This window comes from Notamacropus eugenii, chromosome 6 (genome assembly GCF_028372415.1).
Source record: "Notamacropus eugenii isolate mMacEug1 chromosome 6, mMacEug1.pri_v2, whole genome shotgun sequence".
NCBI lineage: Eukaryota > Metazoa > Chordata > Mammalia > Diprotodontia > Macropodidae > Notamacropus > Notamacropus eugenii.
The window spans coordinates 140696088-140708561 of record NC_092877.1 but is presented as its reverse complement, the minus strand read 5'-3'; the positions used below and the strand labels follow the sequence as shown (position 1 = coordinate 140708561).

At 42.0% G+C, this 12474-nt stretch overlaps 1 protein-coding gene across 2 annotated transcripts in view; it reads right to left on the bottom strand.

Moving 5' to 3' along the window:
* The window catches only part of SMARCA5 (SNF2 related chromatin remodeling ATPase 5), a 42020-nt gene extending 29868 nt beyond the window's left edge, over positions 1-12152 (bottom strand). Inside the window, exons 1-3 of one of the 2 annotated variants that reach the window (XM_072621146.1) lie at positions 11601-12152; positions 7605-7679; positions 796-962 (exon numbers count right to left, since the gene is read on the bottom strand). In XM_072621146.1, coding sequence (XP_072477247.1) covers positions 796-962; positions 7605-7679; positions 11601-11765 — 407 coding nt within the window. In that variant the 5' untranslated portion in view covers positions 11766-12152. Of the gene's footprint in view, positions 1-795; positions 963-7604; positions 7680-10729; positions 10749-11600 lie in introns of those variants that run through there. The other variant, XM_072621147.1, reaches the window with a different exon arrangement.
* Between the last annotated feature and the right edge of the window lie 322 nt (positions 12153-12474).

The following is a 12474-nucleotide window of genomic DNA, read 5'->3' as shown; positions in this document are numbered from 1 at the left end:
AGGAAAACTCTCCAGTTTGGCATTTACAGCCCACCAAAATCTTGCCAAAATCCATGTTTCTGGCCTTACTTCATACTAATCATCCCCCTCCAAGAATACCATGTCCCAAACTGAACTAAAATTAGTAGTCCAGAGAAAGACAGTGCTGCCTCTTCTCATTTCTGACTCTCAGAATACTGATCTTCCTTATTTTTAGGCTCAGAACAGACATGTTTCCTGATCCTCTCTGCACATTCAGTCCTCAATTTACCCTGTATTATATTTATGTACATGTTTTATCTCCCCCATACTTTCCTTGAGGGGTAAGGATCATCTTGTTTCAGTACCTCCAACACACACATTGTCTGAGCTTGTGCCTGCATGGGACACTGATGCTTATAGCGTCATTCACCCTTTTAATCAGTGGCTGTACTGTTTTGGTTTGTGTTTCTTCTCTTTCCAGGCTGTCCTCACAAGACTATCTGCTTACCTGCTAACACTTCTAAGCTATACTGCCCTTTTCCCTTTCTGTGTGTCTTTTGTCTCTTCAACTTCTACCTTTCCTGTAAACAGTCAATAAGATTATCCCTTCCTCTTAATCAGTAGACTTCACAATTATATACTTCCTTTTTAAAAATGTACCTTGCTTTATTAACAGGAAGTAAAGCTTCAAATTTAATATTCATCCTATATCAAAACACAGAGCAGTGTACAATATTTAAAAGGTTAGTTATTCTTAGCTTTTCAGCAAGAATTAAGAAAATGAAATAGTATTCATTATCATCTTTACCAAAGGATATAATGGTCATTACTTACTCGCCAACTGACAGCAAATTCTGCTTTTCATCTTTCTTTATTCTTGGACGTCCCGGTTTCATCTTCAGCGGTGAAGTTGGAGTCTTCTGAGCGGCAGGCTGGATGAAATGCGCAAACAGCTCTGTCTGCTTTAACAAATACTCAAATCTGTTTGCTCGGTCAGTTTGCTGTGGACAGAATTTTTAAAATGCTCAACCAAAGTAGTCAATATCAAAAGCTAAGAAAACTGTTTTAACATAACAACCACAACAAAATTAGCTTTTTCAGTAAGAACACCATACCACATAATCAGAACATGTACACTCCTATGTCCACAAATAAAAAGCTATGGACACTACCCATAGTTTTTTAAAATCATTCATCTTATAACTCTAACATCCTTCAATATCCACGTGAAATCTTCAGGCCAAAATTAAATCGAGGTCAGAGGAAAATCTTACTTTTTTCTGAAGTCAACCATATTACCTTTTCTTTGTTTTTTGTCACAAACCTATGATTTCAATGATGTACTGAACTCCTAGTGTGCAAACTGTCTCCACTGATAAAGATCCAAATGTGCAACTTTTCTGTATCTTAGTCTTACAGAGTTGTCTGGAGGAGTGGAGTGTTAAATGACTTGCCCAGGGTTGCTAGTTTATCTCAGAGGTAGAATTTGAACCCACATCATTTTAACAACTTATTTAAGAAATAATTATATACTACTTTGTGACTTTTCACATTGCTCTCAAATATTAATTTATAATTGTATTATTATTTGATTTTTCACATTTTTATATTTATTTTCTCCCCAAACCACACGGAGCTCCTTCACTAGAGCTTCCTGATACTTTTTTGTAGGCCTCATAAGCCTTACCATGTGCCTCACACACCACAGAAGTTCAGTACATATAATACCTGCTGAATGATTCAGAGCACTTTCACATACATACTTATTTAATTTCATGTTGGAGTTAACTCTGTAATTATCCTGAGGCTGACAGGCTCCCCTTGACTACTAGTCTCCACATATTTCAATCACAGCAACAACACTGTCACACTCCAAGAAACATTATTATACCAAGGCTGGGAAACCAGCACCCTCAAGGCCACATGTGGCCCTTTAGGTCCTCAAGTGCAGCCCTCTAAGATCCAGTTTTAAGGAACAAATCCTTTTATTAAGGCTGTTTGTTCCGTGAAGCTTGGATTCAGTCAAAGGGCTGCACTTGAGGATCTAGAGGGTCACATGTGCCCTAAAGGCCATAGATTCCCCACCGCTGGCTATACTCTCAAATCTCTGCAACTTGTACAAAACCCTCACACAAAAAAATGAAAAAAAAAAAAAAAGCTGCAAAAAGGATTTGGAAGGTTTTTGATACCCTACTAACAGCTGGAATTAGGCATCAGCTGAGAACATAACACCTACCAAAAGGGAACACAGAATCCTTAAACACAATCTTCATTATAAGTGTAAAAACCAGATTTCAACAAATTGTAATTTGTACCATTTGCTCATAAAGGGCCACAGGCAACATATTGAAAATGTACCATTAAACTTTAGGCAAATCATACCATACACTGGAGAGGAGGGTGTATGGTTTGGAGAGTTACTGTTTTTTCTTCCTATTCTTTAGAAGCCTGAGATAAAGAATCAATTCACTCATTGCTCCTTTTAGAAAAAAAAAAAAGATCCAAATTATAGCATTCAATAAAAAATGAGTAAATAATGTCAGGATTTTAAAAGGTGCTTTCATGTCTCAAAAGAGTTTAAGTGCAGAATGAAAACTCAATTTACCTATTATTTTTCCATGGAAAAAATATTATTTATCATCAAAGTGGAGAATATGATTCTTTGAGAAAATGGCCAGTTGTCCCTAAGAAATAAGTCCATCTTATAGATGTTGAGTATTATTGCCATTAAAGACCAGTATTAGTTGTATACTAAACATATAAATGGATTTTAAAGGTATGATATGAAAAAGTATGGAATTTAAAGTATTTTTCATTGCTTCTGACCCACAGAACATCAAGTAGAACATCAATTAATGGAGAAATATAGCTCCATCAAAAGAAACCCAATGGAACAAGGAATGTCCTTAGTCTTTTTTTCTTCAACTGCTTCTTTTCATCTACTCATTTCTCCATTTTGATCAATTCGCCCTCCCTCTTCTTTTATGTCTTCTCCTGCAAATTTTCTTAGTTTACTTTTCTTAGTTTACTTTACTTTTACAAGAACCCCTTCCTTCCATCCCAACTTGCTCAAATCTTCCTTCCCTTCATTCTCCAACAGACCATTTCTCAAGTAAAAAAATTCTTATTGAAACTAAGTATAGCATGTTTATATAAATACAATAGTCCTACCCTCATTACCAAATATTTTAAAAGAATGCACCCAGAAGATAAGGATCATACCTTTAGTAAATATGGTTTTATTCTGAATCTGGATAATAAATTCTATAATGTTTCTAGAGCTTTGGTCTTCTTAAAAATGCAGTGCATGTATACAAAAAAAAAAACACCAATATTAACTTTTCAAAGATAGAGATGTACAAAATCTCAAGTCAATGACTAAAAACACCCTATAGAGAGTAGAAGAGTCTTACTTATCAACGAACTTAGATATACACATTTCCTAAAAGGAATCCTAACCTTCAGAGACAACCATGATCAAGGCCAATCCTAGCTGTACACTCAACACAAACAACTAGTACTACCCACTCTATAAAGGCTCATTATAATTATCAAAGGCTCCAAGGACCATTTCCTCACTATCTCCCATCAAGCACTTATTAAGGGTATGCCAGATACTGGGGACTGAAAAAGAAATGAAAAAAAATCCCTACTCTCAAAGAGCTAACATTTGATCAAAGGAGATTCCATGAAAATACACAAGTAGATCAAGAATATATGGTAATTAATAAAGGAATCAGCAGTGGGGAATCAGGAAAGGCCTCCTCACATAGAGAAGATGGTGCCTTAGTCACATCTTGAAAGAAGTGAGGTATCTACTGAAGCAGCGGTGAGGAGGGAACGGCCAGCCCAAAGGCACCCAGATGTAAAATGGAATGCCATGGCTTAGAGGAAAAGGCAATGCTAGTTCCACACTATTACACAGATTAGGGGAAGGGGAGTCATATAATGAGGCTGGAAAGACAGGTTGCAGCCAAGTTGTAAGGGACTTTAAAAGCTGAAGAGAGCAGTTTACATTACAAAAAACCATGAAACTTGGTGAGAAGTGACACGAGCAGACACACACTTAAGGAAAATCACTCTGGCAATGTGGAGGACATTTGGGGAAATGGAGGGGGACAATGACTTAAGGCAGAAAGATCAACTGAAATGCTACTGCCTAAGTACAGGAAAAGAGTGGGTAATGAGAGAATGAACTAAGGTGGCAGTTGTACAATTAAAAAAAGTGGACAGAAGTCAGAGATGCTGTGAAGTTAGACACAAGATTTGAAAACTGACTGGATATGGGAAGTGAGGAAGAGTGAAGAGTCAAGGTTAATGCCAAGGTTACAAAACCTTGGAGATCAGAAGAACTGTAATATCCCAGAGAGAAAAATAGGAAAGCATGGTAGAGAGGAGGGTTCAGCAGGAAAAAAGAGTTCTGTTTTGGACATGTTGAACTGTCTCCAAGATATCTAGTATGATATATTCAATAAGCAGCTGGTAATATGGAACTGGGGCTCAAAACAAAGACTGGGGCTGGATTATATAAACCTACGAACATGTACAAAGAGATAATTGAACCCGTGGAAGTTCAACAAGAAAAAGAGGGTAGACATTGTACATAGAAACAGCCACATTGTTCAATGACTGACTTTAATAGACTTAGCTCTTCTCAGCAATGCAATAATCTAAGACAACTTCAAAAGACTCAGTGGAAAATGCTATCTACACCCAGAGAAATAACTCTGGAATCTGAAAGCAAATATAAACATACTAATTTAATCTCTTTTTCTTTTGTTTTGTTTCTTCTTTCTCATGGTTCATCCCATTTGTTCGAAGTCTTTATATCATGACTAATATGAAAATATATTTATTATGAATGTATATGTAGAGCCTGTATCAGACTGCACAATGTCTTCAGAAGGGGTGAAAAGAGGGAGGGGGAGAAAATTTAACACTCACAATCTTATGGAAGTGAATGTTGAAAACTAAAAATAATTACAAAAGAAAAAGAAGGTAAAAAAGAGGGCCTAATACAGGCATGGGGAACACCCATAGTTTACAGGCATGAAATGCATGACAAGCCAACAAAGACTGAGAAAGAAAAGTCAAATAAGTAGGAGGAGAACAAGGAGTGAACAGGTATGAAAACCTGTAAAGGGGAGAGGATCGAATAACAACGTGGGTAACAACATCAAAGGCAGCAAAGAGGTCAAGAAGCATGAGGAGTGAGAAGAGGCTTAGCAACTGAGAGATCAGTGGCAACTTAGGAGGGAGCAGCTTCAGGTAAGCATATGATCAGAAGCCAAACTGAAAAATGTTGAGGAGTGAGAGAGAAACGAAGGTAGTGAGTATAGACAAGTTTTTTCCAGGAATGACTGAGAAAAGGATAGATATAGGTAAGTTTTTCTAGGAATTTGATTGAGAAAAGGACTACTATAAGACAACAGCTTGAGGAGACAGCATGATCTAGGAATGTTTGTTAAGAACAAGGGAAATATGCACAGTGAAAGGCAACAGGGAAGGAACCGGGAGACAGGAAAAGAGTGAAAATTAAAGGAGGAAGGGAGAATGTTTTTTGGGGAGGCAATTTGCCAGACAAGGAATAGAATGGAATTCAGGGCACACGTAGAGGGACTGGCCCTGGCAAAGACAAGGGTAGCCTCATTATCAAAACCTGGAGAAGGGAGGTAAGAGTGAGAGATGGAGAGAAGAGGAAACCAACAACAAAAATCTCAGTTTTCTTAATAGAGACCAGATCATTGACTTAAAAAGTGGAGCAATGAAGAAGTGCAGGAGGCTGAAGAAATGAAAAGGCAGCTCCTATGGGGAATGGGGAAACAGGGTTTCAACCAAGAAAGAAAATTTCCACTTGTGACTTTGCTTGGCACCCAGCTTTCTGATAAGCTTCTTCCCACCTCTACACAGATCTAAATCCTTCTATCCTCCAGTACCCAGGTGACAAGAACGACATAGATGATCTCTGAGGTACTTTCTAGTTCTACAGTTGTATTCTCTTCCATGAAGTCTTTTCTATTGTTCCAGCATGTATTGTATGATTTGCCTGGTGTCTAGCAATAAAAATCTACTATGTACTTATTGTTTGCAAGGTACTACATTAGGGCCAGGAAGGTTAAGAAGGAGCATGTCCACACGTGCGCCCACACACAAAATGGGGGAGATAACATACAAACTAAAAAAAAAAAAATTAACGTTTATTTAAAATTCCATAGAAAATGAGGTGCTAGATAAAGTCTCTGTTTTTGGGAAGCTTACCATTTAAAAGTAGGGAAAAAATCTGTGCAGAAATAACTGGTACAAGGGAGAATAAAACAAACACATGGGTCAGAAAATCTAGGAAAACAAAGATCACTTTCAGCTTAGGGAACTGAGGTACCAAACTGTCATAGGATCACAGTTAGAAATAGAAGTGATCTAAGTAATCTAGTCCAAACCCCCATCTCAAATTATATAGATAAGGAAAATGATGCCCAGAGAAATTAAATGAGTTCCTCAAGGTAACCAAGTCATTCAGTAGCAGAGGCAAGATTCCAAGTGATGTCCTCTGACTCCAGAGGAAATGCTCATTTCCACTGTATCACTGCCATCCCCAGACCACTTAAGTTGGAACAGGAAGAAGTCTTCTACAAGCAGAACTGGGGGTGGGCTCAGCAGTGAGAGGTAGTATTAGCGTAATAACTGTGGTGTAAACAATAATTATGTTTCAGGAGTTCAGAGGAAGAAAAGGAAGACTACTGTAGACAGAAGTAGGATTTGCAATGGGCCATAAATGATGGGGAAGTCTTAACAGTTTACCTCATTATTTTACTGTCTTTTGTCTCCCAACAAGACAGCTCCTTCTAGACAAGTCTTATATTTTTATCTCCCATAGGTCCTAAGGGAACATGGGAAACACTGGCACAGGACTGCTCAGCATGGTGTGCCCACATAAGAAAAGGTGCTGTGCTCTTTGAGCACGGCAGAATCCAGACAACACAAAGTAAACGCACGATGTGCAAATTTGGAGTATCCACCCCAAATATTCACACGGACTATCTGTGCCCAACTGTGGTAGAACATTCCGAGCTTATACTGGTCTGATCAGCCACAGTCAGACACACTGAAATTTCACTTTACAATGGTGATGTCATTTTGGTCCTCTTCGAAGACAAAGGACAACAACCAAGGGAACCAAGAAACGTTCAATATTCACATTTATATTCTGCTTTAAGGTTCATAAAGTCTTTTCCTCAGTTACATCCTATGAAGTACTTGGTATAAATATTAAAATCATTCTCATTTTACAGATAAAGAAACCAAGGCTCAGGTGTTAAAATGATTGACCCAGGGTCACAGAACAGAGTAAAGACAAGGATGCACGTTCAGTTGAATCCTTTAATAGGCTGTTTCTGGCACTACTCGTTCACATTTATTTTCATACAAACAACATTACCATACTGGTGAGATAACTCATAAAAGATACATGTTACAAGGGAATCTTATTAGAGTGTGATAAGATTTAGAAAATATACCAAATACTAGTGTTTTATGGATCAACCGCTAGGGCTTTCAGGCAGCCCCTTCTAGCAAAATGTCTAAACTAATAGCACAGCAAACCACTTAAAGAGTTCTCACAATGTATACTGACACTACTCACATACCATTTTTTCTTCATAGGTAGGATCTGGTTCTTGGATTTCTTTTTGTTTCCCTGGTGATGCATCATCAAACACGTCCTAGAAGGAAAAAAAGTGAAATAATTGTTCTTTAAGAGCAATTAAATCTACCACTTCAACTGACTTATACCTACATAATGTTTCAATAATCTAAATCACACATTCTAATGATGGATATCTAATCTAAAATGACTGTCACATAATCTATTAGTTAACAACTCAATCTATCCAACCAAAACTTGAAACCAGCATAGTTGCTAACATAAAAGTAAAAAGTACTTTTCTCTCTCTAGAGCAAATTTCCTTTAAATATGTGTTAATCTGTGTTGGTATGAGCTCATTTTCTCATACTTGAAAAATGTTCAAAATTTTGTGGCCCTTTAATTTAAAAATGAGGGAATGTTAAGTTACCAATATATTTCACTAGAAAAATCTCCTTGAAAACAGTAATGTTACCTTTTCAGCAGTACAAAGCTATCAGCTGAAAAAAATTGCTATTCACTGAAGTGATGGCATTATTATAAACAATGAGAGAACTTTTCGGTAAATTTGTTTCTTTTCAATGTTAAACATTCTGAAACAAAAAGACAACCAACTGGTTACTGAAAGAGTAGTTTAGTATATCCTTTTCTTAATATAATTAAAACCATTATGATTTCCCTTGAACATGTATGAGGAGTTCACTCATTAATATAAAACCCCTCAATTAAAACAAAACTGTATTTACAAGAGCACAGATTTAGATGTGGAAAAGACCTAAGAGGTCATCTTGTCCAACTCCTTCATTTAACAGATGAGAGAACTTAAGCCTAATAATGTTAAATGACTTGTCCAAGGTCACACAGCTATCACATTTTAGAAAAAAATTTGAACCCAAGTCTTTTGACTCCAAACCCATGTTTTCCACTGTACAAGAATGAAACTTCATCGACAGAATATCTGTAAGCAGTTAGAATTAATGCTTCTAATGCCTGAACTAGAAACTTTCATTTCAGTGGTAACAATGACACTTTCCACTTTCCAATGCAATAATCTTGACTTCCAAAATCTAAGCAATAAAACGTAGTTTTATCTTTTCTGCACTGCCATTTAAAACCCTAAATCTCCTATGCAAAAATTTCCCTCTTAAAAAAACAACAAAAAATAACATTTGTCATTAAGATATACAATATCCCTCCTGTTACACTCAGTATACAGCTATGAAAAAAGGGACAACATGATATAAGCAGAAAGAACACTAGATTAGGTGGATCAAAGAAACCAGGTCCCAGTTTCAATTTAACTACCTGTATGATCCTACACACGTCATTAACATCTGTGCTTCAGCTTTTACCACAGGAGAGAATGGTGATAGCATCTGTCCTACCTTTTTGAGTATAGTACGAACAAAATTAAAATGGAAAGTCCTAAGAAAATAAAATGTACTGTTTCAATAATAATCATTATTACAATTAAAGTAAAACTGGGTTAAAGTCTGCATACCCTTTCTGGCCAAATAAGTATTAGCCAACAGAGGCCAACAGAAAAGACGCTGAGGTATACTGCAAAGATGAGGGTAGAACAATAGTTTCTGTAAAGAATGGAAACATATTATACTCTCCACACTGCAAAAAGCAACGGATGAACAGAAATAATACTTCTCCACTAGACTACAAATCCTAGTGCACGTTGGTGTGCTATTACAGTAACTATGGCAGGAGTCACAGTAAAGTCACACCAAAAAAATCTATTAAGGCTATTTCAGAAAATTCCAAAGTTCAGAAAAAGTCACATTAAGCCCATCAAAAAGAATAAGAGCATTCTTTCTTTTAACAGACTGAAAAAGATTCAATTCTGCAGATTTAGGGAAGATTTAGGTTATTACACAGCATGTACCTCAATAAAGGACAGTACTGCTGCTCAAGCACAACACTTTACAATCTAAAGGAGAAAATAACACACAAGTATAAAGCTGTATAAAGAGAACCAGTTTAAATAAGGGACAACTACCCTAAGAACCTTTAAAATACAATCTGGAAGTAAGAAATACAATGACTTTCAATGAAAAATGTATACCAGAAGTCTTGTAAGAAATGTCAAAATTACTAAGGTCTATGGATAGAAAATAAAAAAATTCCTGAGCTCGTACAACATACCTTTTTACAAAATTATTATATTAACATAAGCTATTTAATTTTTATTCATACACTTAAACTGTAACTCAATTTTAACTTAATTCTTTTGACTTGCAGTGTTCATTACATTTCTTTGTTGGGATTTCAATAAACTTTCCAGTCTGCCCTAAAAATCATTACAACTACCCAACCTCAAAACCTTAGCTCAGTCTCAGGGTGGGTCTAGGGCATTTTTCACCCACTTTGATTTCTAGTATGAATGTTTAATACAATCTCTTTCCTATCCTATAGATTTCAGTAAAAGGGTTTTTGTGAGTTCTGGGTTTAATGTGACTTAATGCATCACTGAATAGGAAAAATACAAGGCTTTTTATACTTCTATACCTCTCAATCACTAAGGACTCTAAAATGTGGTAGCATGCCTCTTCCCTTCTCATATTTTCAAATAAGGGAAAAGATGCAAGACGAGATTACGTGAAATTCAGAAGAAGTCTAAGATAAGGCAAAAGCACTTTGCAACTTTTAATAGCACTCAATAAATCTGAGCTATTATTATTACTAACAAGCTGTAGGAGATTGAACAGGATGGCATCTCGGAAGTTAATTATCAAATACCAACGACAATCTCAAAAGAATAAACTTTTGAATAAAATGTTAAGCAACCCAAGTAACAGGACAAATGCAGGGCAAACACAAACTTCAAGGTAACTACGAAGAAAAACCTGAGTGAGAAAAGACGTAAAGGGAAACATCAAGGACTTCATAATCAGAAAAGGAGGGCAGGCTGTCCGTGTTCCAAGAAAAACAACAAATGGACAACTGGAGTGATACTTTCCTACCCCCGCTACCCAGCTAGTTCACGAACCAGAGGAAGAAGAATTTACGAACAAGAATCATAAAAAATGGGAAGCGCATGGAGAGGGTCTGGGATCTGCTTCAGCCTGAAATCTGCACCAATTACGTGTTTAAAAATCAAAAACTCCTGATATAAAATACCATCTAAAACTTTCCAAAGTTGGCATCCAAGTTTGCTCGAAAAGAGACGACGACCAACAACCCCCGGCAGTGTCTGTAATTGTGACACACGAACGGCTCCGGGGCATCCCGGGCCGCCCCGCACCCTGGGTCACCCGCGCGCCCCGACGTCGCACGGAGGCTGGGCCGGCCGCCGGCCTCGGTTTCCTCGCCTGGAGAACCGGCACGGTCAGAGCCCCGGCCCCCAGGGGGCCGTGGGGACGCGGCTGGGGGAGGAGGAGAGGAGGGGCGCCCTGTCAGTCCGGGTCCCGGGCTCCCCAGCTGTCACCGCCGCCCGGGGGGGAACTCGCCCCGATTCTCACAGCCGAGGGTGGGGGGGGCCGACCCCCGCCCCGGAGGAGCCGGCCCCGGAGGGCCCGCCCGGCTGACTTTGTTCTCCCTCCCCCGCCCCCGCGGCTCGGGGCTCCAGGCAGGGCCTAGCCGCCCGCGGGCTCGGCAGCCGGCCCGGCGCTGGCGCAGCGCACAAAAGGAGGGCGGAGGAGGCGGAGGAGGCGGGGGCCGGCCCGGCGCGTCCGTGCCCCCGAGGCTGCGGAGGGGGGGTGCGGGCGCAGCTGCTCCCCGCGGCGGGGCCCCGGGGCCTGGCCGGCTCGTTCTCCATTGTCTCGGCCGTGCCGGCCCCGCGCGGCCGCCGCTCGCCCCGCTTTCGAAAGAGCCACAACTTGGGTGCGGATGACCTCCGAGCGGGGGGCGCCGAGGCGCGTCCCCGGGCTCCAAAGTTAGGGAGAGGGGCGCGCGTGCTCCGGCCGGCGCGTGGGGACCTGCGGGGGGCGTTAGCCGGCGTCCCGGCGGGCGCCCGGGCTCCGTCCCTCCCTCCCCGGGCTGCCCCGCTCACCTCCATCTCCGCGTCGCCCGCAGGGGGGGCGGCCGCGGCCGGGGCGCTCTCCACGCCGCTTTTGTTGTGGTTGCCGCCGCCGCCAGAGACGGGCACGGCCGGGGCGGGGGGCACGGTCTCCGCGGTCGGCGGCGGGGGTGGCGGCGGCTCGGCCGCGGACGACATGCCTGCGGCGCGGCCGGGCACACGGGTGGCGAGGAGACGCCGGGACGGAGCTCTCCTCCCTCTCTTCCTCCTCCTTCTCCTCCTCGCGGGGCCCGCCGGGCCGGCCGCTCACCTCTCAGCGGGACGCCCGTCGCCTGGAGCGGACGGCTGGGCTCGGAGTCGGGGGAAGGGAAGGGAAGGAAGCCTGGGAGGAGGGGAGGGAGAAGGAGAGCGCGCGCGAGGGGCAACTGGCTGCTTTCCCTCTGCGTCCTCTCTCCTTGCAGGCGCTTCTCAGCCTCCTCGCCACCAACCAGGAACCAATGCCGTCCTTAACACAGACGCCGCCACCGCCGGCTTCCAGTTCTCGCGAGAATGCGGGCTCGCCGGCCGGCCCTCCGATTGGCTGGCCGGCCCCACTCGCTCCCTAGCGCGCGCGCGATGGCCCTTTCCCCACCCCCTCCCTCCGCCGCACGCGGGGCGCTGGAGGGGCGAAGAGGGCGGGTCCTGGGATGCGCGTGGAGATTGGGCGAGCCAATGGGCGCCCGCCCGTCGCCGCGAGGAGCGCACTCGCACGGCCCCCAACGACCCCCCTCCAACGGCCTTCCCCTACTGGTCAGGCGCTGGCCTTTCCTTTGCTGGCTCGCTTCCAGGGGGCCGACGGGGTCCCCGGGCGGCCCACGGCGCAGACCCGGAATCCCCGCGGCCGGGCCCCGCAGGAGTTAGGCCCCGG